This window comes from Parasteatoda tepidariorum, chromosome X1, assembly GCF_043381705.1.
Source record: "Parasteatoda tepidariorum isolate YZ-2023 chromosome X1, CAS_Ptep_4.0, whole genome shotgun sequence".
NCBI classification, from domain to species: domain Eukaryota; kingdom Metazoa; phylum Arthropoda; class Arachnida; order Araneae; family Theridiidae; genus Parasteatoda; species Parasteatoda tepidariorum.
The window spans coordinates 65,257,384-65,282,608 of record NC_092214.1 but is presented as its reverse complement, the minus strand read 5'-3'; the positions used below and the strand labels follow the sequence as shown (position 1 = coordinate 65,282,608).

General features: G+C 27.2%; 2 protein-coding genes across 3 annotated transcripts in view; one reads left to right on the top strand and one right to left on the bottom strand.

Annotated features, from left to right (window-relative positions):
* Positions 1 to 8,903: 8,903 nt before the first annotated feature.
* On the top strand, positions 8,904 to 15,089 carry LOC107451514 (leucine-rich repeat-containing protein 70-like). The gene is made up of 4 exons (XM_016067643.3): positions 8,904 to 8,933; positions 10,888 to 11,591; positions 13,112 to 13,260; positions 14,893 to 15,089. The coding sequence occupies exons 1-4, from the start codon at positions 8,931 to 8,933 to the stop codon at positions 15,057 to 15,059; spliced, it is 1,023 nt and encodes a 340-aa protein (XP_015923129.3). The 5' UTR covers positions 8,904 to 8,930; the 3' UTR covers positions 15,060 to 15,089.
* Positions 15,090 to 16,709: 1,620 nt separating this feature from the next.
* Positions 16,710 to 25,225, bottom strand: part of LOC107451515 (uncharacterized) — a 68,557-nt gene continuing 60,041 nt past the window's right edge. The window contains exons 21-26 of one of the 2 annotated variants that reach the window (XM_071187817.1): positions 23,611 to 23,893; positions 22,629 to 22,798; positions 20,884 to 20,992; positions 20,095 to 20,245; positions 19,004 to 19,210; positions 16,710 to 18,952 (exon numbers count right to left, since the gene is read on the bottom strand). In XM_071187817.1, coding sequence (XP_071043918.1) covers positions 19,022 to 19,210; positions 20,095 to 20,245; positions 20,884 to 20,992; positions 22,629 to 22,798; positions 23,611 to 23,893 — 902 coding nt within the window. In that variant the 3' untranslated portion in view covers positions 16,710 to 18,952; positions 19,004 to 19,021. Of the gene's footprint in view, positions 19,211 to 20,094; positions 20,246 to 20,883; positions 20,993 to 22,628; positions 22,799 to 23,610; positions 23,894 to 25,225 lie in introns of both variants that reach the window. The other variant, XM_043041482.2, reaches the window with a different exon arrangement.

The window sequence follows — 25,225 nt, the reverse complement described above, 5'->3', positions numbered from 1 at the left end:
ATTTTTACACATATTTTTAAAACTCATTTGACCAAGTGACTCGATTAAGTTTTTCTTATCCTATGTCTACTTTTAGCAATCAAAGTTTTTTTTTACCAATCGATATATTTGCTGTCAACCACAGCCGCAGTAAAGTCAAGAACTAAATTAATCTTATAGCCTTATTTCTTAAACTAAAAAACTGTTAATTTTTTCCCAAACTTTTCTCAAGAATTAATTTAAAGAATTTAGAAGTTGGAGGACTAAATAAAAAGTATATAAACTGTTATTTATTGTTCATTAAGTATACAACATAGAGATATGCATAAAATAGCTTATCGCCTTAATGACTTCCGAAATTTCACGGGATAATACGAACTCTTTGTCAAAACTTCCAACTTTTTTTCATAAATGTAGCAGAATTTCAATGATACCCACTCAATCACTTCATTCAATCATGATATTCTAGAAATTGTATTCCATTGTTGATAGGAATTTCACGCCATAATCTTTCACATTATGTTATACGCTAACACACTTTGTTATAAATACTAATCATGTAACGAAAATTATTTCGAAAAACATAGATGTATACACTTAATTGAACAAGTTAAAGTTTAAGTGTATTGATTTTTTCATGGTTGTGGGTTGTAAAATCTTGAAAATTTATGGATTTGCGAAATTGCTTAGAGAAAATAATGCCGTTATCTTCAAAGCAGTTATAAAAAAAATTTTATTGCTTAGATTCATGAGATTTTGAATTCTTGTTTCATGATTAGTTTTTTTTCACAATTTTTAAATTCAAATGTCTGAGCCGAGGCAGCTCCAGGGATAGAACGTTCACCGTCCAATAATGTAACCCGAGTTCGAATCCCAGCGATGGCTAGTGGATACGAATTCCTCACCCGACTCGCACCAACCACAGTGCTGGCGTAAAAATATCCTCTGTGGTAGACGCATCATGAGTTAGAGTCCCCTTGGCGTCAGACTTACCGTGGGAGTTTTTCGTGGTTTCAATCTCCATGTAATGCAAATGCAGGTAAGATTAAAAAGTGCTCCACGGAGGCAAATTTCTCCTAATATTTGATCCAGGAGTTCCCTTGTCTTCTGGATTGGGCTCAAAATTACAAGGCTACGGAGTTGAACATTAGTAGTCGTAAACCCAAAATCGGGTCGGCTGTTCAACAACGCTTATAAAATGGATATGTCTCACAAGTTGGAAGGGATGATAATGTAAGATTTCGTATGGTTAAGGTACTGGACCGCTAATGTGAAATAGTGGGGTTCGCTCCCTGGTGGCTGCTTGAATCCAACCCAGATTCAGATCGATAGGCTCCAGTTTGTCTGAAAAGTAAAGGCAGTCGGTGTACAACGCTGACCCTTGTCGGTGCCTACGACATAATGTCGCTGGTCACGAAATTGTGGTGACTTAACTTCTATGAACCCCTGGCTTACAATGGGGTTTTGCGGGAATGCTTTGCTTTTCTCATATTTAAAGGTAATTTACTTCAGGAGAACCAAATTTCTTTTTAAATTTTGATTTATAATGTATTTAAAAGAATAAGACTGAAATTCTCCTTAAAATTTAAAAGTTTAATTTTATTTTTAAGCTAATTGCTGAAGCTCTGAAGACAAAGTAAAGTATGGGTAATTTTATCGAAAAAATAAATCAACCATTGCTAATATTAAAGTATAGTAATTTAGTTAGATCAATAACTAATCCCCATAAAATTTTTAAAATGTATCAGAGAAGATACGTGAACAAATTTAGTTTACTCAATGAACAGTACCCCCAATAGCTTGAAATAATAAAATAATAATTATAAGAAATAAACATTTTGAAAAGTTTCACAATTGTGTCATACTGATTAAAATACTTGAGAGAAAAATACTTGACATTCAATTAAGGTATTCTATGAAACAAAATTTAAAAATATGTCTTGTAATTCTTGGTTAATTTTAAACTTAATTTTAATATTAAATTGCCTTATTGACAAAAACTCGGTTTGAAAATGAAATTCATCAAATTATGATGTAGACCATCATTTATGTAAAAAGTGTCCTTTAGCTAAAAATAATGTAATAACAACTTAATAATTTAAAAGAATAATTATACTTTTAAAAATAAAAATTTTTAATATGTACTGCCATTTTAAATTACTCTATTGCTACATATCCACAAAATCATATATTTTTGCATTTTTTAAGCTTAAAGCGTTAATTATTCCTTTTTTTTTGGCGGGAAGTTATGGGAAGTTATTGCAAGAACTCACGATTAAAATGTATACCAACATACAATTTTAAAATTTAAACTTTTTAAAATTTAAAAGCATTTTTTCTTGCTCTCAAAAATAAATTATTAACTAACATTTGTTGTCTCAATAAACAGAAAAAATAAAAAGCCGTTAACTTTTTGATAAAAAAATTTATAGCTTTGTTTTATTTTGTCATTTCAAACAAACTATTCCGACATATTCTTCTTTAAATTGTTTAAAATTACATTTTAAAATGTGACTTAATAAAATTTTTAATTAAATACTTTGTTAATCAAAATAAAGGAAATAAAATTAAAAATTGAAAGAAGTAAATGGCATAATCTAATAGCATGTCTTATTACTTTTGTCAGAGAATACTAGTTTTTTTTTCCCCTCAAATTATTTAAAAGAAGTAGAAAAAAACATTGTTGTATAAAATAAAAATTGCTTATAACATAGAATAACGGCGTAATATTTCAAATTTGTAAATACATAATACTTTAAGAAAATAAATGTTTGTGTAAATAAATATCTAACATATATAAATATATAATAAAATAGTGTAGTGAACATATTTAATATTCAATGAAAAAAGATTTTTATAGATAAGTTTCAAAAATACGAGGTAAAAATTAAACGGATGATGCTATACCACTTGTCGAATGTAAATGCTTAAAAATATATTTCAGAGCCTTAAAAAATATTCTATTTCGTTTCCTTCAGTTATTAATTTACTACATAATATTTCATAACTAATGTCATTATTAATATGATTTCTTATTAAAATTGATTCCAACTCTATATTAATTTATTCCATAATGATTATACCACAGTAATGGAATAGGAAATCGCTTGATTACTTTTTAAGATACTATATTATAGATAAATTTATAAATTTATATTATTTAATAAATTGTCAGAATGTTTCATTTTGATCAGGATAACTTTTAGAAAAATTCCCAGCGAAAATTCATTCTCAAGGTATCTAGTGGCGACATCTATTAATGTTCTACGAAATCTTTTCTGAAAGAAATTTTTTTCTTATATTTTGGTATACGTTTTTAATGTTTCAAGTTACTTCAAACACATTTTTCACTCTAACAAACAGCTAAACGTGTATATTTATCTATCAACTCTTATATATATTTGATAATATAAGAGTAAAAGAGTATTCAAAGGAACATAAAAATTAAAAATTAATAATTATTTTTAAAAATAACTATTTCCTAAAATAATTATTAATAAAAACCTCATGTTCTGAAATGTTAACAATATTTTACATAAATTTTAAAAAAAATATTTTACCAAACAATAATTTGGGATATTTATGCATGTATGAGAACAAAAACCTTGTAATTGCTTTAAAAAAATAAGCAATAAATAAATTCAACATTTAAATTCAATTTTAATAACTAATGCAATATGAACATCTAACATTATGTCATCTTAGCTCAAAAGTATGATACGGAATTTTATTTTATATCATAAAATTTTTTCTGGCTTTTTACTTTTTTATGTATCTTAAAAGTAAGTCGTGAAATATAGTTACACAAAAAGTTGTAAAACTCACTCATTTAAAACTATTCATATTGAAATAAATAAATAAATAAAATATCTATGATTTCTGCACATTTAATTAAGATTTAGTTAGAAAAACTACGTTTCATCCTTTACGCTATTTACATTATTTACGCTATTTACATTATTACAATATATGCTTTTGTGCTTAGTTACTCATCTAATAAGTAGATTAGTAATTATAATTTAAATCAATAGTTGTAAATTAATTCTGCTATTTACATAATATATGATTATAATGTAGTATAATTTAATAGAATGATTAAATATAATAATAAACAAGAAAAAACAATTTATACGAACTTAGTATATCTTGAAATTTTAATAAGGTGAACCTGAACAAAAAGTAAATAAATAAATAAATAATATTTTGGAGATTAATGCTCTTAATCTACACGTTCGTACATTTACCGAAATATTTCTATTAAAACTGAAAATATAAATTGATTCTTCTATTTGAACATGAATACAGTTATAAAAAAACTATTTCCGTTCAGTGATTTAAAAACTCATCTTTATTGATATATACTAAGATACTCATGCATTTGAAACTTATTTTTCATATAGCTAAACTAAATCAATTTAATCATAAATTTAAAAGCCGAATAAATTTTATTGGAGTAATTAAAAATTTTATAACTTTACTAAGAACATAAAAATTTTAAATGTTACAGTTACGAAGTCAGCATGAAAATATATTTCTGCTAGCTGGACTTATTGCACTTAGCTTGTCACACTTTTTTGACTTTGTTAGACCCAACAAGGATTAGACATTTAATAAAAAATCTTATTTATCTTATTGAGAATGACATTCTGGTATTGAGAATAACATTTTGGTAAGTATTTTAAATTCTTATTTTCCAATGAAAAAAGTATTTAACTACTGAAAATTTATGAAAAAAAAAGGTTCTTAAACGCGTGTTTGGAATACCTGAAATGGTCACCAACATAACAGATAGTATCTGTTGTCGCCGGTCTTCCACGTATAGTGAATACGAATTTCCACTGGGTTACGCAAACAGGTAATTAAACTAGTCCAAAATACAACACTCATCACTATATGTATTACTATTATGTATAGAAAAACTTTCAGTTATTTTATACTTAGAGAACACCAAGGCTGAAAAATTATAATGTATAAAGCATGTAAGAATTCCGATCTGAATATATTTTTTGACCTTACATGCCCGACCGAGTAAGTAAATTTTCCAACAAAGATACCGTAAACGATCGATTAAGACGCATTTTGACGAAAATTGCTATTAAATTTTTTCTGTGAATGAAGTATTACATATGTTCTACTATATTTTCTATTTGTCTGTTTTATTCCCTTATAATGCACATCTATGCAATTTTTAAAGTTGATTTAAAACTATTTGTCTCTCGCATAATTTGCAAAGCAATAACGAGATGGCGATTGCAATATTTCTTTTCAAAGTTGGTATAATTTACTTAAAAAATTAATTTATTTGACTTCACAATTTTTTTTATTTATTTATGTTTCATTTTTTTTATTTATTTATTTATTTATTTTTTTAATTTCTGAATTTTTACGAGAGTACTTTGAGTGAATAGTCATCTAAGAAATAAAAAAAAGTTGATAAATGTCTGAAAATAATCAGATTGATTGTATGCATAAAGGTGCGGGACAATATTCACGCCGAGGGTTCATTTCAAATTCCTGAGTGTAGGTCTGTCAAAAAGAGATGATGCATATGCAGTGGATGTCTTGCTATAAATTACTTACGTTATACACATAAGAACTTTATATCTATATAGTATTTTCTTCTTCTACAAGGAGTCTTGAATTCGAACCATGATAGGGGAAAAAATGAAACTCATATTTATTACCAAACTCTAGCACTAGGGTTCGAAATTAAATCGAACCCTAGGGACAGATGCATCAGAGGCATGTCAACTCCCACCGCTTCGATCCACCCGTTCAACCTGATTGGATCCCTAAAACTGAAACAATTTTTCCCCGCACCTTCAGCTTTTTCTCTCCATATATTTTTCTTTTTCGATATTATTTGTTTTTCTTAAGAAAAATTCACCCTACCCCCAAGAATGGAGCTAAAGACAGTTGGTAATTGGTGCAAAGTTTTGGAAGGGAGTAGTAATTTTTAGGATATTTTCTTTCCTTTGCTTTTTTATTTTAGGATTTTTTTTTTCTTTCTTACTCTTTTTTCGAGACTTTATTAAAAAGATTTAGAAATTGCTTTTTGTGGGATATTTTCAAAGTTTGGAAAGTTTAACGGAAAGTTTCGAATTTGATTTTCACATATTATTTAATAACTGCCCGATAAATTTATACTCTTCTTCAGCTGAGCCAATTTATTATTAGAGAAACTTTCATTTTCTTTTACATCATAAAACATCATTTTGATATAGTTAATAAAAATTTACACGAATATATTTGGGTTCTACTTAACAAACTTCTAAGAAATAAATAACATAACGCTCAATAAAACCATTAAAACCCATGTTTATAAACCATAAAACGCTCGCAATTTTAAAAGAGTTCTTTTATTTTCAGTTTTGGATTATGTTTTTCAAGGATTTTTTTTTTAAATGGTATTCTTTAAATTCTTAAAAATATTATTTAGTTTTTAAGTTATTTTAGTTGTGCTTAATCAAACATATTTCATAAAGCATAATGGAAATTTTAAAACTGCAGTATTAAACCGTTGCAAATCATTATTTCACAGCTAACTTAATCTTTCATGTCAGCACACTGAAGCAACTGGGAGCAATGCAAAGGAATTCTTGTTATTCAAGGTTTTAAAAAAATTACATGCATTATTAAGAGTTATTTTTAGTTGTGCTTAATCGAACGTGTTTCATAATACATTAAAGAAATTTTTTAATTGAAGTAATAAACCGTGGCAAGTCATTAGGACGTAGCTGGCTTAATTTTTCTTACCAGCTATCACACGCACCTTAAGCAACTAGGAACAATGTAAAAAATTCTTGTTTTTCAAGGCTTTTTTTTAAAAACTGCATACATTATTAATTGTTATTTTTACTTGTGCTTAATAGAACGTGTTTCATAACACATCAAAGAAATTTTTTAATTTTTTAAGTTTAAACCGGTGCAGATCATTATGTCACAGCTATCTTAATTTTACTGAAGTAAATAGGAACAATGTAAAGAAAAGCAAAGAAATTTCTTCACATTTTTTTACTGGTTGAAATATATTTAAACCTCGTATACATACAACATAATTAATACACTTAAAACCCCGTCAAGAAGGCACTTAGTGTCTATCATTTTCTTAAACCAATCTTAAAGCGTGAATCTCATCTAATCCTTATAGACCAAGGACGTTTCTACTTGCAATCCATCAGGCCAGTACTTACACTTGCCTCACCATCATTGAGAATTGATTGTTTTTTAAAAGAAAATTGATTTCTAAATTTTATGATTTCAAGTTACTGTAAAATATGAGGTGTAATGTCTCTCCGAATATGATGCTGACCTACCCCAAAAATTGTGTGACGTCAGACTTTATTTCTGGTTAACACTAAATTGAAGTTTTATATACAATTTAAAGGGTGTAATTTTAATCTAAATACTTAGAATGCACGGAGAAAAAAATTCTGGTGAAATTACCCTACTGTATGATAATGACATTTCTAATTAAAAAATACAATTATTGTTATTAAATTAAAAATATACGGTATTTAAACCATTCATTTGGTAATTTTTCCGTTCATATGTCTTCTGTTATCATATAACTGTTCTCAGGAAATTATGATTTTTCACAATTAGAGTTCTTTGTAATATTTAGTAAAACAATACAAAACTGATTGATTTTGTAAATTTAAGTAATTTCAATGATGAATAACTGTTTCTCTTCTCCAAATAATTGCAAATTTGAAATAGCATTGTTCAAAAGTAAGCCGTGTTTAAAATATTTTACCTTTAACGCAGAAAAAGATACCGGCGTTTCATGTTGTGCTTCATAACCGTAAATTATTAAAATGCTAAACATATTTTCCACTTATTTTGTCCTAAATTAATACAAAATGATGAAAAAATGAGTTTAATAAAAATTCTGCTTCAAAAGGTTGAAATAAAAAGTAAGGAAAATTGATTATCAGTTTACGAAAAAAAATTCTGTATCACCTAATAGTTTTCAAATTTATTACTGCATAGGAGATTACAGAAAGCATTGAAGTAAAGTGTTATTGAAGGGATTAAAAAAATTATTGGTCCCAAGGATTAAAAAAGCTGGAAATAAATTTATATTATGCATAATTTTAATATGTCTTAAATATTTAATAATCAATAGGAGCTTTAATTTCAAATTACGAAATAATCTTATTCAACAACACAAGTTTAATACATTCACCAAATTTTTACTTTTGCTTTGCAGGGAATTTTTTTTTAAATTAACACGGCGACGATACTGTTTAATTTTCTTACTAAAAATATTACTTAAAAAAAAATTTTTTTTTCTTTTTTAAAAAATTAAAGTTTAGAGATTGGTTAATACCATTTGCAGAAAATAATTCTCTTCTATTTTTTTATTATTTTGTAGTTTGATAACATTTACTGTTAGTTAAAGGAAAGAAATATACAAAAATTGAGAGAATTAAACACGAATTGCGCTTATTTAAGAAATATGAAACGGAGAATGAAAAGAAAAGCAATTAAATAAAAAGACAACAAAACGAAATGAAGAAAATTAAAATCAATTATTTTATCTAAAATTCATTAAAACAAAACCATTTTTTTATACCATTTTTTTTTTCATTAAAAATAAAGTATTTGCCAAAACAAAATTCCAGTTCTTACTTTTTGCTCACTTTTATTTATTTATTTTTTAAATTTCATTTACATTTAGCGAGATTAATAGGCATACACTTTCAATCAAAGAATGATATTGTAATTATTGTGTTAAACTAGATAATTGTACTAAAATATAACTTTGAAATTTATCGTAGTTTAACTTTGAAGCAGCATTCTTCACAATAATTGTCATTCTTCGAAAGCTGTAAAAATTCTCATATATCTTATCAGTTTTCTGATGCTGAGAAAAAGCAGTTGTTTAATCTCTGTTGGAAAAAGTATATATATAGATTTTTGGTTTGTGATTTTTCTTTTCAGACAAAATGGTATGTATTAGTTTTTCATCATTTTTTTTTTGAATATTTGCACTTATATTTAAATTTATTCAATGCTTATTTTGCTGGAATCAATAGTTCCTTAATTTTTACTGCTTTAGAGATAAATTACACTGGAGAACAATTTTTTTCTGTTGCATGAAATTTTTTATCAGATCGTAAATACTTGCGTATCGCTGAATTCAAATCCACAATTGGTTTCTCTCTGAAAGCTACAGGCTTTTTCAAATGACATTTTTGGTCTGTTATATGTCAAAATGTACAAGTTTAAAAACGTTATATATAACAGGGCTTCCATACATGTTGCGACAAACTTCTAGGGGAGTTAAGGCACATCATCAGGATTAAAACTGCATAGGATTCCATGCCTGGAAATGTCGTCATACGTCAATAGAGGCGCTTCCATAGTATAAACTATTTCTTTGTGTGCTTTTGATCAGTTCATAATAGGGAAGCTCCCCTATTCGCGTACGACGACGTTTCGGACATAGATTTCTATACAGTTTTGATTCTTATAATGTCCTCTAACTCACCTAGAAGTTTGGCGCAACATATGCTCGACCCCCTGCAATAAATAATGCTTTTAACTTGTACATTTTAACAAAAAAAAAATGGATTAAAAATTACCTTAAAAAAAATCTGCTGCTTTATGAGCAAAAATAATTTGAAATCCTCTCGTCCGAATTAGGCAAAATCAAGCATTTGTGCAAATACAGCAAAAGATACAGCAAAAGATCTTGAGTTATCATTTTTAAACAATTTATAAATAATTATAATGCAGTCTTTTATTCTTGTAGAAAGAAATATTATCGAAAATTTAAATCATACGCCACAATATTTACTTAACTTTCTTCATATGATATCTTTTAAAGAATTATAAATGATTTAATTAAATATGGGGTTAAATATAACTAAGTATACATAACATAATGAAAAAGTGTCATTTATTTGTCAAAGAAAGAGTTAACGCGAGTCAATGTTTTTTATAATGGCAAGTAACTGACACGTTTCGAAATTAAGTGGTATAAATATAATAAACTTAATTTTCGCATTAAATACCAGCAATAACCATTTAAAATAACTTTCCTTGTATTTAAAATTACTTTTAAATAACTGAAGTCTTTATCATCTCAAATCAAATTTATACAAATTTTAACACAGATTAAACAGAATTATAAGATTTTTTAAAATATATATATGAAAAAAAGAATTTCATTCTGTGTTTCTTTTTAACCAGATATGATCAAATGCTTTCTTTTTTCAAGTTTATAAACATGATTGAAATTCTTTGGCTTTATAATAGTAATTATGAAATTGCAATTTTGAGAGTGGGGTTAGCAATGAACTGATTACCACCGAATATTAATAGTAAACAACTATTTTAATTCATACACTCCCCAAAAAACCCTAAAACTAAATACATCTGAGTTTTTAATTCAGAAATTTTAATGTAAACCAATATTTTAAAGGGCGTAAATGAAAATTAGAAAATTAACATCCTCATTAAAATTTTAAAAAATATATTTACGTTAACTACATATGAAATTCAATATTTGGCTGCAATTTAGAAACCTTTATTCATATTAAATTACGTATGTGATAAATTCAAAGTTCATTTATTATTCTATTTAAATATTTTTAGTCGTTATTGCTCTATAATCACTTGGAGTTCAAGTTTAATAATATATCCTTGCATTTTTTTTAAATATTTTATCAGCAATTTTATTAGCAATATACTATATTCTTCATTCAAATTCAATACTCTGAATTTCTGAGCAAAAATAGTCTTTATAATATATCCTTGCAATAATTAAATAAAAATTACTATTTTACCATAAATAAAAATACCTGTGTATTTTTCCTTAAAATTAAATACCCTATAAACTCGAACAGTACAAAATAAATTTTTAATTATTTACTATTAAAACAACCCGTTTATTTACAGGTAAAACTGATGGAGCACGTTTTCAAGGCTTGGCTAATTTTCCTGATCGCCAGTTTGGCGCTTGCTGATGAACAATCAGATCCCTGCCCAAAACTAAGCTCCTCTTCACCATGTAGATGCAAGACTCAATACGACTCGTATGGAGAAGGTACTGAAGTACAGTGCTCTAACATAAATAGCAAAGACACCTTGTACGAAGAACTTCAGAAATTCCGTGGTTACCCAATTGATAACCTGAAATTAAACAATCTTCGGGTGCCATTTTTACCTGCCGGTTTATCTATAGGTTTGTCAGTCAAGAGTCTTTCTATAGTAAATGGTTTCGTAGGTAACCTATATTCACCTAAAGATGCAACTCCATCTCCATTAGAAGGTCTTGAAGATTCATTAAGAGAAGTTCATATTATAAACACAATGGATGTAAACAAATGGTTGTGGCCAGATGTAAAGAAATTTAAGAAACTGAGGAAAATATCAGTAACAAATTCTCCTTTTGATTTTGTTGGCCATACTTTTGCTGAAATCGGAGAAGGATCTCTGGAAAGCATCTCAGTTAGGAATAGCAGAGTGTATAGAATCCATCCTCAAGCTTTCCCAGAACTTACAAATTTATTTCATGCAGATTTTGAAGGCAATAATCTTCCATACCTGGTACGAACCATGTTCCCTAATCCAGCTCCTAAGTTAGAGATCTTGAATTTTAGGTAAATTGAAACATTTTCTTTATTGATTGATATTAACTTAAGCATAGATATGTTTAATTAACATTCGAATGAAGTCTGTAAGAAAAAAATATTTTATTTACTACAAGAAGAATCTTGTAAAAAATTTGAAACAAAATAACGCTTGCAGTTATTTATAAAACATTTTATAATTTTTCTTCAGATTTTTATAATTTTCTTCGAGAAATTATGTAAATATGAGACTTATAAATTTAGTTCCATTTTTTTTACTTTCAAAAAAATTGAAAAAATTTTTTCTAATTTAAAAATTTTTTTGTATAAAAAAAGAAGCATAACTTATAATTGATTCATGAACTGATGTAAATAATATTTTTCTTAAATTTTCGCAAACCTAATTTCCTAATTTCAACTTTCTGTTTTATGGGGAGAAAATAATCATAATCATAAGAATCGAAAAGGAATCAGATAAGTGAAACAGTAGGAGAAAAAAACATTTAATTTACTGCACAAAGATTCTTATAAAAATTTGACAGAAGTAGCGCTTGCTAGTTACAATTAACTTTATAAAACATTTTTTTCCAGTTTTTTATATGACTATTCCCAATAATGAGGTAAATGCAAAATGAATAAAATTAGATCCACTTTCTTTGCTTTTTAAAAAATTAAAGTATATTTTTTCTTAATTTCAATTTTTTTTAATTTTTATTTTTTTTTTTTAATTTTTAAATATGTTTAATTTTTTAATTCTTTTAATTTTAAAATTAATAACAATTATGTCTAAATTTAAAAAAAAACAAAGCATAAATTATATTATGAACTGATATAAATAATGCACTTTTTAAATTTTTAAACCATCCCCTAACATCAACTTTCAGTTTTATAGTTTTGAAAATAATCATTATTATAAGGATCGAGAAGACATCAGATTCGTGCAAAAGTTTTCATGCGTTTAGATATTGTTGAGTTAAAATTTGAATCTAATCTAATATAGAATTTATCTCCTAAAAAGCTTACAAAAAATATTTCTTTTGATTCAATTATTACATAAGTTTCATTTGTCATGAAACTTATCACGATACAAAAAATTAGATAATTATTATCGTATAAAATCTCTGTAAAAACAGTTCATTAGTGTATTAGTATTTTTTTTTTATTTAAAACGCATTTTAAACAAACAAATTAACGAATTATAATTTTTAAAAAAAAACTATTTTTATTTTTTATTAAATATCACATCAATAAAACAATCTTTCTAACACTGTACAAATTATCTAAAAAGTACCGGCATACTGTAATATTTATTTATACCGCAAAACTTTACGGAAGAAAAGAATCTGACAAATCGTAATTTTTATACAAATATTTATTGCAAAATCACTGAATCTCTGCAATTAAATAAATATTACTGTAAAAATTACGGTAAAGTGAATTTTACGGATGATGTACTCAGGGTGTTAATACTTTTTTCTGTAATTTGATTCCGAATTTTTTACTGTGTACTGTCTACATAATTTCTAAGTTTTATAACATATCATTTTTAGGCACAATCGTCTGTTCACTTTGAATGAGAATATGTTTGAAAACATGCCTGCCCTCAAATTCCTAGATTTCTCCAGAAACGATTTCAAAAAGTTCGAAAGTGTTCCCTTCTCGCCTTTATGGAATCAGCTAGAGTTTTTATTTTTGAGTGGTAAGTCTTCTTTGTTCTTTTTCCATGTTTCTTTGTTTTTTATACCGTGTTTCCTGCTGTGCCTTTCACACTTTAACTCTCAATCCACCGAAATATATTATTTAAATGGATTAGATTTAATGTAAAGTAAGCAATAAAATATTCCGCTTTCGAATAACTTTTGATCTCATGATCTGATATGTTAAATTCGAAAATCAATGTTTTTTTTTTTAAAGGTTTATCTATATTTTAGGTTTTCTAAAAAGCCAATTTCAGTGGCATAAAGAAAACCCTTCTTCCCAAGTTACACACACACGACGTATTAAGATACCATTCACAAAGTGCCATAAATATGTCATAATTATGCATCTTACTCCTGCAACACGCGACGACGCTACTATTCATTTAAAACATCTTAAAATCATTTATTTGTTGAGAATATGCCTTTATTTAATGGCATTAAAAATTCAAAACTTGTATTTTTTATTTTATATTCAAGGTTTTATCCCGTTTCCGCTTATTTTCAATACATTGAGGAAGTGGAGTCATATGAGTCATAACTCAAATAATATTAATTATAAACTACTTATTTATCAGATTTAATAATAAGTTATTATTATTAAATCTGATAAATAATTCACTAAATGCTTTTTGTTTTAAGCACTACTTCTTCTACTTATTTTCTTCTCTTTTTATCTTTTACTCACTAGTTCTACGGATACATAACATAACTTTAGAAACTAACTAATTCATGTAAACTTGATTCTACAATGAAACTCTATGTTTACACATAAACTAAACTCAGTGGCGCGACAGCCCATAGAGGGCCAAGGCCTACTGTGTCCATCTCAGTTTTCTTGACATTGGGCTCTGGGGTGCAGAAGCATATGTTCCGGTTAGGTGGTAACGCGAAATCCCCAGTGTTTAGTTCCCAAGCATGCTTGGTACTCATTTATCGACCCACTGAAGGGATGAAAGGCTGAGTCAACCTTGCACGGCCCCAGGATTGAACCCAGGACCTGTGGCACGAGAGCGCGAAGTGGTATAACTCAGCCACCGGGCGGGGATGTTTACATATATAATAGTTTAATCTATATGCAATAATTTTTGAAAACACGGATACGTTAAAGACAAAAAAAAGATAAAGTAAACAATTATAAAATAGCACTTTGGGTAAAAATGTTTACAAATTGTGCAATTCAAAATTCCGAATTTGGTGAATAAAGTTATGAAAGGTATAAATTTTCGATGGAAGTAAAATTTATCTTTAAAACGCACACAGCATTTTAACCTGTGACCAAAAACTTTACTTAAATAAAGAAATTACGGCATAAAAATTAACAATCAAACTTAAAATTTTTTATGAAAACAGTGTTCAAAGTTTAACCTGTAAAAATGGCCTAATTACTCCTAAATATGTCTTTACTATTAAAACTTCATCCCTCTACCTGACCCTTCAGTGGATTAATTCTGTTGTAAAGAAAAAATACATTTCGAAAATGTACAAGTAATTTCTAACGATATTTGTGCTATTCACCTTATTTTAATGCTACAATTTACATAGTTTTATGATATACTTCATACAGAACTATAATATTTCATATTGATTTATAAGCTTGAATCATAAATAATAATGCATAAAATCCCTTTCAGAAAACCCCTTCAATTGTGATTGCAGTCTTGCACCGTTGAAAAACAGATTAACATCAAACAATCTTCCCAAATCAAATGATTTCAAAAGCATCACATGTATGAACCATGGAGCTCTCAGAAAGACGAAACTCGCAGAATTAGACACCTCTTCTCTTCAGTGTTACTAATTTGAATAAAAAAATTCTTTTCTACTCTTATACATATTTAAATTTTTTTTTTAGTTTATGAACTGCATATATACATTATTTTGCAATATAATAACATCAATTTTTATTTATAATGAAGCTTTAAAATTGTAAGTAATACACTAAATTTAGTTTCATATTTAAAACTTAATTTTTTTGAAATTAATTATCATACACTGTTAGAAATTTCTCGGAAAAAAAATGCTTAATAACAACTTATTCAATTGTTGTTTTACCATATTCAAACAAAATAGTCAAATAACCATAAATAAGACGGTATTCAAACTGTTAACCGTGAGAAAAATCGTTTATTAGCTGCTTTTACCTAATAGGGTTAAACAACCAGAATTTTATCGTGCCACCTATAAACCCCACTTAGTTCCTTGCAGCTGGGTACACATTATAGCCAAGAGGACTATCTGTCAATCTCATAGCCGACAGAACGCGTTGTGCCCCAGCGTGGATATTACAATATTTTCACCAATCTCTGCAACACATGAAGAGTTTTCAGTATCCTTCACTTCCCTATTTGTGACCCTGGACAATTAGAATAGAACAATGTTATTCACGCATAGACGGGAGCTCCATAAAGCTGCTTAACACAAAAAAGTCTAGTATTTCCCATCTCTTACAAGCGATGTAACAAACAGATAGACTAATTAACGCACATTCCACAGTCTTTTTTGACAAAGTCCAACTCAAACACAACCTAACTCCAATGTCCATTACATAACGAAAAGCCTAGTTTCAATTACCTATTAAACTTCTTATATACGGTTTTGAAACCATGCTAGTTGTAAATGGTTAAAAAACGCATAGTTTTGTATTCGTGGTTTTTAAACATATTGGTTGAAAACGGAATCAAAACCGTAAAAGAAGAAAAATGTGCTTTTAAGCAAAACTTTAAGGTTAATTGGATAGACAGATTGCTGCCGGTTATTTTACAGTAATTTTGGAGTAAATTGGAATGAAAATTCTAACAATGTACAGAAAATTGAGCCTTTATGTTAGTATATTTGAAGAGCTGAGTGTATGAGGATTCTTAATAACATTTCAGCGAATTGAGTAAATTCGTTTTAAAATTAATCAGCTCACAGTAAGGTAAAAAATAATGTTTTGTCTTTATTTTTTATTCACAAGTTTTCAGTTTGTAAAATCAATAAATCCCTTACAATCATTATTTTGGCATCATTATGTTCGTTGTCTTCATATTTCAATTTGTTGCCAAAACTAAAGCTTTTTAAGGTTAAATATCTACTGTTAGTTGTTAAATGCACTTGGAAGTTTCCTCCACTCCGAAGCACACAAATATTTTCATCTAGTACTTTCTTCCACTGAGATCTTCGAAATTAAAGAAAGAAAAAAAAACAGGACAATAAAAAAATTTTATGTAGTTAAATAAGAGTAAAATAGAATCGTTCCTCGATAAATCTGAACTTTTCCAAAAATGTCGTTTAGATGTCACTAAGCTCTTTTAAACTTTTTTTTAACTTAGACAACTTGATTGACTTAAGTCAAATATACATTTTTTTTAATACAGACATTTTTTTTGGTACAGACTCTTTAAAAAAACTCTATATTAAAGAAAGTTATAAATTAGAGAGAATTTTTCCAAATAACAACAAAACTAACTCGAATTAAAACATTCTTTATTAAAATTCAGTAAAAATAGGTCATCTCACTAAAACAGTAGGTCACAGTTCATTGGTCATAATTCATTTTAACATTCCATAACATTCTAACAGACAGGTATCTCACTTATATCTACAGGTATCACACTAATTATATCATGCTATAATTATTTCAAAACATAAATCTTCAGTGGAATGTTTAGTGTTCTTTAAATTATATTTAAAAATTTTAAAAAATAAATATTAATTCTCCATTACAAATATCACAATTTAAGAAGCAAAATACATGTTCACAATAAACGTAATTGCATGTTTATACACGGAAAATGTTTTAAATAATTATACACAAAAATTGCAAATAAATACCTTGAAAATATCCTTTACTTTATATAAAAAAAAAAACTTAACAAAGTATTACTGTATTACATATACAAATTAGATGGTAATAAATATAATTCAAAATAATAACATCAAAATTATATTATGCTTATAATTTATGCTTTTAAATGGAATAGAAGTATGTTTATGCGAAATATATACTAATTTTAATTTTATATAATCAAAATTTTTTAAATATTCTTCAAAAAGTAGAAAAGAAATGTTAGTATTTAAGTAATAGATAATCAGGCTCAAAACAATAACAGCATGTCTTCAATATGTTTTTGAATTTTCTGGAGAATTAAATTTTAAAAGTAGTTATAAAAGCATCAACAAGAATCTTTTCAAATAGCAAGAAATACTTTTAAAACAAACCTGTTTTAAATTTTATTGAAAATAACTTACAATAAATTGTATTGTTGAATAATTGTATGCTAAATGCTTAGTTTCGAATATTTACAAATAATCAAACTATAAATCAGCATTGCAATTTAAAGCACAAAATTAATAGATTTTTGCCTCGTATTTTTTTTTCTTTAATTTTCTTAATCAATAACTTAAGCTCTCGAAAAAAACATTACTACGTAAAAACAAAAATGAACTAAGAAATTAAAATTTCCTAAAAATAAATTGCAGATAAATCAAAAAAATAATTGAAAGATATTTGAATGCAATATACTTTTAATATATTACTATATTTCGATTATTATATATTTCTAATGTAATACAATTAACCATCAAAAAAATCTTTTTTTTTTTCAAACAAAACATTTATTTTAAGAAAGAATTCATAAATATTTACTTCATTAAAATAATATTTAAAATAATTCAATTTTATTAAAATAAGATGTTTGAAAAATAAAATTTTAATGGTAAAAATTTTGCCAGTAAGGAAAAGGTCTTCATTATCATTTTTGCAACAAATTTTATCTCACAATACTTCTTAGAATTAATATTTGGTCATTACAATGAACACTTTATCATTTAGAGGAAGATTTTGTCATTAATGAGAATATTTTTTCATTACCGTACATTTCTGATATAATTTTTTTTCTTTCAATATTTCCAAAACAATAATTAAGAATATACAAAAGTAATACGTTCTTCAATCAGAAAAATCAAATTCTATTGTAAATTTGCGTTAATGTGTTACACATTTTAACAGTACGTTATTAAATAACCTCATTAAATCTATAACACACCCAAATAAATTTTATTAAAAAAAAATCCATATAACAATAATTTAATTTCGTAATCCTGTTACTTAAAAAATAATAATTTACTAACTAAACATTGAAAACAGTCATAAATATAGCAAAAACTTTCGTTCGATTTAAATTTACTTCAATGTAACAATTAAATTTTTTACCATTCTAAACAAATTAATCAAATATTCAGTAATCACAATTTTGGAAATTTTGACGTCAACTTTTATAGCAAAAACAACTAATTAACATAGTATATAGCTTTTTTAAAAATTTACACTACTCTTCTTTTCAATAAACAGTTTTCTAGCATTCTCATAATTAAGTCAATGAAGAATTAAAGGGATGAATATATAACAAAGCCAATGATCTAGAAACAGCAATGAAAATCAATATGATCAATAAAAAAATCAATAATAATGAATCGTCAATAATAAATATCATTCATGAGTTTTTGGCGAAATATTTAGCAATGTACAAAAACATCTTCTTATGAAAAGTATCACAATATGAAAGCCAAATGCTATGAACCATATCCACATTTTCAGGATGAAGAAATGAAGTAGTCATTTTGGCAAGTTTCAACAATTTTCATTGCAACAAATCTCTACAGATCATTCAACAATTTTACAGTATCTTTAGTACTAAATCCTGAGTAGTACTTTAGTACTAAATCCTAAGTAGTACTTTAGTACTAAATCCTAAGTAGTACTTTAGTACTAAATCCTCCTCAAGTACTAAATCCTAAGACATTTCTTCCTCCCGAAGTACGAGAATTCCTCACAGCGTCAACTTGTGGAAGAGCACGGAAAGCAAAAGCACACTGTACTTTACACACGTGATCATTTAGTACAGATTCTTTGGAATAGGTACTAGCAAGATGAATGCAATTATTGATCCTTAAAGATTGGCAGATGGGCTGCAAAGAAATGAATTATAATTAGTACTAATGAAATGAAACAAGCATTTCCACTGAACAATTACAAGCATTTATTAATATGCATTCACAGAAATTTATATCTTTGTTGGCACAAGTATATTTAAGTGATAAAAGTCTAAGCCATATTTCAAAGAGTTTTGAATAACCTTTTACTTTCAATGTAAAGGTCCACTGAGTGTATTTACGTCTAAATAGTTAGTGTAGAAATAGTAATGGTAAAAGCAATGGTCAGTGCTGTTGTACGCTCATATCACAAAAAGTAGTACCGCATGTAAATAGATGCATTTTTCTCAAAATTTCAGAGGATATTTAATTTTGACCCCAAAACCCTGAGAATTTTTTTTTGCAAAAATAAAAAAACACTTGTCTAATAGTTTTACATTAAAAACATATACTTTTAAATAAAATTCAAAATTTCAAGCCTTCAACCCTTTCTGATTCTTAACTGCAAACGTGGTATACATACTATTAAATCTTTAGTTAAATTGATTTGATATTAAAGATTTCATAATGTATATGAGCATGAAAAACATGGTTTTCAGAAAACTTAATTGAATGTTTTCTCATTTTATCCATTCACACATTAATGTTAAAAGTACTGTTAAACTTCATTGAAAGTTTGCTTATTTTACCTATATATGCATTGACTTAAAAAGTACCGTATCGTTTTAAAATGCACGAGATTTTACCAAAACTTTTTGCACAATATTGAGAAATATGCATTCCATTGAATCATGTAAAACTAGAAAATGCATTTTTTTAAAAGTTTTACTGTGGTGTTCTGCTATTGGTTTTAACGGTTGCTTAAGTTTTAAATTAGCTGTGCAATTGAACTTTTTATTAGCAAAATAATATTTACGCACCCCTTCTTTCGTGCATGTGCACATGACACATGGTGATATTCTATCTGCTGATCCAACATCTATAGTCACTTTTCCTACAGTACATGAAACTCTTTCTTTCCATTGCTCTAAATCAATAGATGTCAAGCTACTACAAGAAACTCGGGGATTCCTAAAATAAAATAATGTGAATAATGTGATTAAGACACAATGAAAATGTTTCAAATCTCTTTGAAAAATTAATCACTGAAATGATTAGGAACTTTGAAAAATGGAAATCTTTCTTATACAGAGTAAACAACGCCCTTAATAAATTTGCACGAACCCTCGATTTTATATTAATTTAAAGTAAGCTATACATTTCCCCAATTTTTATATTTTGTACCACAATTTTTACAGTGTAGTATACAGAATGCTTAAAACTCATGTGAGTTTTAAATGCAGAAAAAAATTTCAGCAAAATATCTTATCATTTAATAATTTCAATTCAATAATTATTAAAGTTATTTATTTCATTGAGTAATGTAATGCTTAGTTTATTATGAAAGGATATGCTTTATCCTTTTGTTTAAAAGTGCAATAAGTTAGTTATGCGCATTTTTTTTGCACATCATTTCATTAAAATATTAGTTGCATTTATTATTTCCCTTATAGAGGAATAAAATATGTATCTATAAAATATAATTTAAACAAATAATAAATAATGCAGATAAAAAAACGAGATTAGTAAAAAATTGAATTTTACTCTTATATTTAATTAAAAAGTACTAGGCTGTAAGTATACAATTAAAAAGGAAAAAAACATCATACATAAAAGGATCAGGCAAATCAAAAGCTTGTCGTTGAATACTCTCAATTGTATCGGCGTTATCACATAGAATTTTTGATAATGAAACTTTTCTGATTTCAGTCAATTGTGCTGAAAATAAATGAAATAAATTTTAACAACAAAACTAACTTTACAAATAAAAAAACTTATTTTAATAATATAACTCTATGAAACTCTGCTAGAATTTTAAATCCGGAACTATAGACTTATCTTATTGTTAATCCCTATTCAGGATGTCACATATATATTGATTTAAACTTTATTAGGAGGTATGGTACATCATAAAGGTTTGGAATTGCATAGCAATTCATGGTCAGAAAAGTCATCGCACGCAGCTAGAGGCTCTTCTCTATTACTAACTTTCTGTTGAGCAAAAATAGATCAAAATAGTTCCGAAAAAAATGTAGTCGAATTTGGAAACTACATATACTCATTATTGAGTATGTGACATGCTCAAAACAGCATAAAGTTATTTTTAAGACTATGCTCTTTCTCGTTTAAACTTTGACGCTAATAGGACACCGATGTCCTTTTTATATATTTTTTTTCTGACGCTCTAATTGCAAGTATAAATATACTTTAGTATTTTTGAATTATAAAAATAATCTAATAATTAATAAAAAAAGTCTGTTAGGTTATCGGAATTATATTTGTACTCAGACATAAATTCCAAAAAAAGCAATTTCAATTTTTTTTTCATTCATGTTCACAAATATATCAATAACTAATTTTGTAAGTCAAAAAAATTTCAACGATAAATAACCGTTTCTTTAAGAACTAAACAACTGCAAATAAGTGGAAATTGGAAAAATTATTGTTTGAAAGTGTATCGTAAACGCAAAAAAAAAAAAATTAATACCGGTGTTTCATACAATATTTCACATCCATAAATTATTAAAATGCTGAATATAATACTTTTTCACTTATTATAATCTAAATTAATAAAAATATGCTTATTAAAATAAAAATTATGGTTAATACAAATTCTGCGTCGAATGGTTAAACAAGAAATTACAAATGAGTACATAATATGTGATTTTTGTAACTATGTATTTTTCTCAAAAATAAGTATATGTTGTTTTGAGCATGTCACTATACTTAATGACTACATGGTTTTTTTTAATTTGACTATGTTTGTTTCAGAGTTATTATGACATATATTTGCTCAGTTTTTAAAAACCATTTTTACAATGTATATTCATTTATGTAAATTATCTTAATTTTATGTTTTCTAACAATTATTACTGAAAATCGCTTTTAAATAAGTTCAGAAACACCAGTTTTATCGCAATTAAGTTATTTTGACGACTAACTTGAAAGTTAAGCGTAGCACTAATTCTTGAAATTACGATCAAACAGTAGTTTCTGAGCTTACTTGAATATGAATCTCGGCAATATTTATTAGTGAGAGATAACTTAGCAAGATATATGTACCAATTCAAAAGCTCACAAATAGAAAGTTAATATTAGGGAAGCACCTCTAGCGGCGCACTGTGATACTTTCGGTTACGGGTTCCTATGCAATTCTCGATCTTTATGATGTGCCCTACTTCCCCATAAAGTTTTAACTCATATTTAGGGGACTTTCTTTACCAAATAATAATAAAAATAACAATGAAATGGTTTAACAATCAAACAAGTGCGAAAATTGGAAGATCGGATTTATATGCATAAGATAATTGCTTTATATCGAGTAAAATATATTATTGAACGAAAAATTTTCTACCTTCTGTAAATCTTATCAATGGATTAGATGTTTCGTACCAGAATCTATCACATTTTTTTAGCAATGAAAATTGTTTAGCTATAATACATCCAAATGTTGGTCCGACTAATCCCCCATGAAGTGCTTTTTCCGCCAAGCCGCCAGAGAAAAGATCAATATCATCAACATTGCTGCAAATAAAATAAAGTTTTTCACTATACAGCATATTTATACAATCGAGTAAATGCATATTTAATTATTAATTTAATGGATCAAATCTGAAATAAAAAGTGAATCAATAAATCGTAATTAAGAACTAGATATATGTTTTCAGAATTGTTCAAATATTTATCCATGCATTGTGCCCCAGGATTATTGGAACAAACTTTAAGTGGTGGTAGTGAACATTACAAGGATTCAGAATTGTACAGCAACCCTTTGTCGAAAACGTCATGGGAAAGTAGTATGAGAAGTACAAGAAAGAGAGATACACAAGTCTGAGATCATCTCAAATATTTATTGGTCAAAGATATCATATGTGCTGCCGTAGATAATACGTGAAAATGTCACAAACGATGTTTAAAATCCCCAAACATTGACAGCGAAGCATGCGTTACACAGACTGGCCATGGATTGGCGGACTCGCCCAAATACACCTGAATTTTGTTACAATACCCGCAGCAGTACAGACGAATCTTAGAACCAGATTCATTTCGGAATCACCAGGTATTACGCACACAGCATTTTTAAGTGCACTCCGAAGAAAGAAACCCATGCTGCTTAAATCAGGAGAGCGTGGTGGCCAGAGAACTGGACCACCACGCCCATTCCATCCTGAGAACAACAACACCTAGCGGCGAAAGAAGACGTTTCCGGCTATGAGTTGCTATGCAAACCTGAATTCTCGTGATGTCCCCTTCCTTTCCCTAAAGTTTGTCCCAATAATCTTGGGACAGCCTGATTTTATGCTTTTTTTTAACAATTAAAGCTAAAAAATACTTACTCATAAACATTTCTTAATCTATCAACGATATGAGCAGGTATTTCTTTAGTCAAATCATCAAAGGATTTAGCTTTAGTAAGATTACAAAATTGGCGATATTCGTTGTATCCTGGTACCCCGTGGTCTCTGGCTCGCTGAACATTCAGAGCAGCAAGATCCATTCCAGAAAACGGTTTATCTTTAAGCTCAAAAAGATGATTGGTAACTTCTTCCGTAATAGAATGATCTAAAGTTTCCATACTACTAGTAACAAGACCCCTCAGAATATGATCAATAGCATTTTCTAAAAAGACGGAGAAATTGCATTCAAAAAATGACTGAATATTTTTTAATAATAGTTACTAATTTGACTATATTAATTTTAAATTTAATTAATGATAACGCATAATTTTTGAAACTTTGAAGCATAATTTTTATTAAACATATTCTCAAACTATTTTTATTACTTAATTTAGGTTAAAATAAATGAAAATATATTATATTTAGCATGTTAATAAGTTATGGATATGAAATATCAGCTCCTTTTCTGCATTTAAGGTACTTTTTCGATCAATTTTTCAAATTTGCAGCTATTTTCACTTATTTAGACTCTATTCATCACTGAACCTATTATTCATCACTGGAATTTCTTTAAATAAAAAAATGAATGAAAAAAAAATTCAAACTGCTTTTTTTTAATTTTATATTCTAGTGGAAGTATAATTCCAAAAAAATAACATATTTTTTTAGCAACTATTAGACTGCTTTAAATAATTAAAAAATACCGAAATCCATTTTTGCTTGTAATTAGAGCATCAAAATATATATTTATACGCAAAAGGTACACCGGTGTGCAATCTGCGTGAAAGGGTTAGTGGTAGAATTCAGTTTGTTTTTTTCTTTCCTAAATTGAAAGAATCGGGTCTTATATTGCTAAGCCATGTTTTTTAATTAGTTAAGAAGAGCATTTTTTTGTGAAATACACCATGAAAATTTAAAAAAAATTTGCGTATAAGCTGTCTAGTAGAAATGCGAGAAACATGCAAAGTTCAAGGAAGTTTATTGTTTTGTTTCTCAAAATCCAGGCATATTGTTCATTATAATTTAATATACAAAATAAGGAGCTGGTCATAATTCTTAAAAATTACAGATTATTTGTTAAAGCTATGAGATTCAAAGCAGCTGAAATCAACTTTTGTATACTTTACTTATTTGAATATTTTATTCGTTATAATACTTAGTAGTAGTAAATTTAAATATAAAAAGTACATAAACTTAATTGCAATGAAGTAAAACTAATGATTAATGCAAATTATTAATGCATAGAATATAAATTGTTTTAAAACTTGATATCATACAGAAGCTAAACAACACTATTTTTGTTTCCAACTGCTTAATTTAAAATTGAATTTAAGAAATCTGGCACAAATTTAGGCACAAATTTCTGGCACAAATTTAGAATTGAATTTAAGAAATCTGGCACAAAAATAGGAAATTTTAGTTAGACAAAAAACTTTAAAGTTTTTGAGATTTTATGATTTTTGACTAATTAATCTAATTTTCAACTTGACCTAATAGTAAATAGCATGCCTTTCTTTATAAATTTATTAAACAATATAGTAGTAAAAATTTCGGT

Excerpts from the sequence above, each read along its gene's own strand:
- LOC107451514 (XM_016067643.3), top strand. Across the intron at positions 11,592-13,111 it reads TTAGAGATCTTGAATTTTAG|GCACAATCGTCTGTTCACTT; the intron begins GTAAATTGAAAC and ends TATCATTTTTAG. Across the intron at positions 13,261-14,892 it reads AGAGTTTTTATTTTTGAGTG|AAAACCCCTTCAATTGTGAT; the intron begins GTAAGTCTTCTT and ends AATCCCTTTCAG.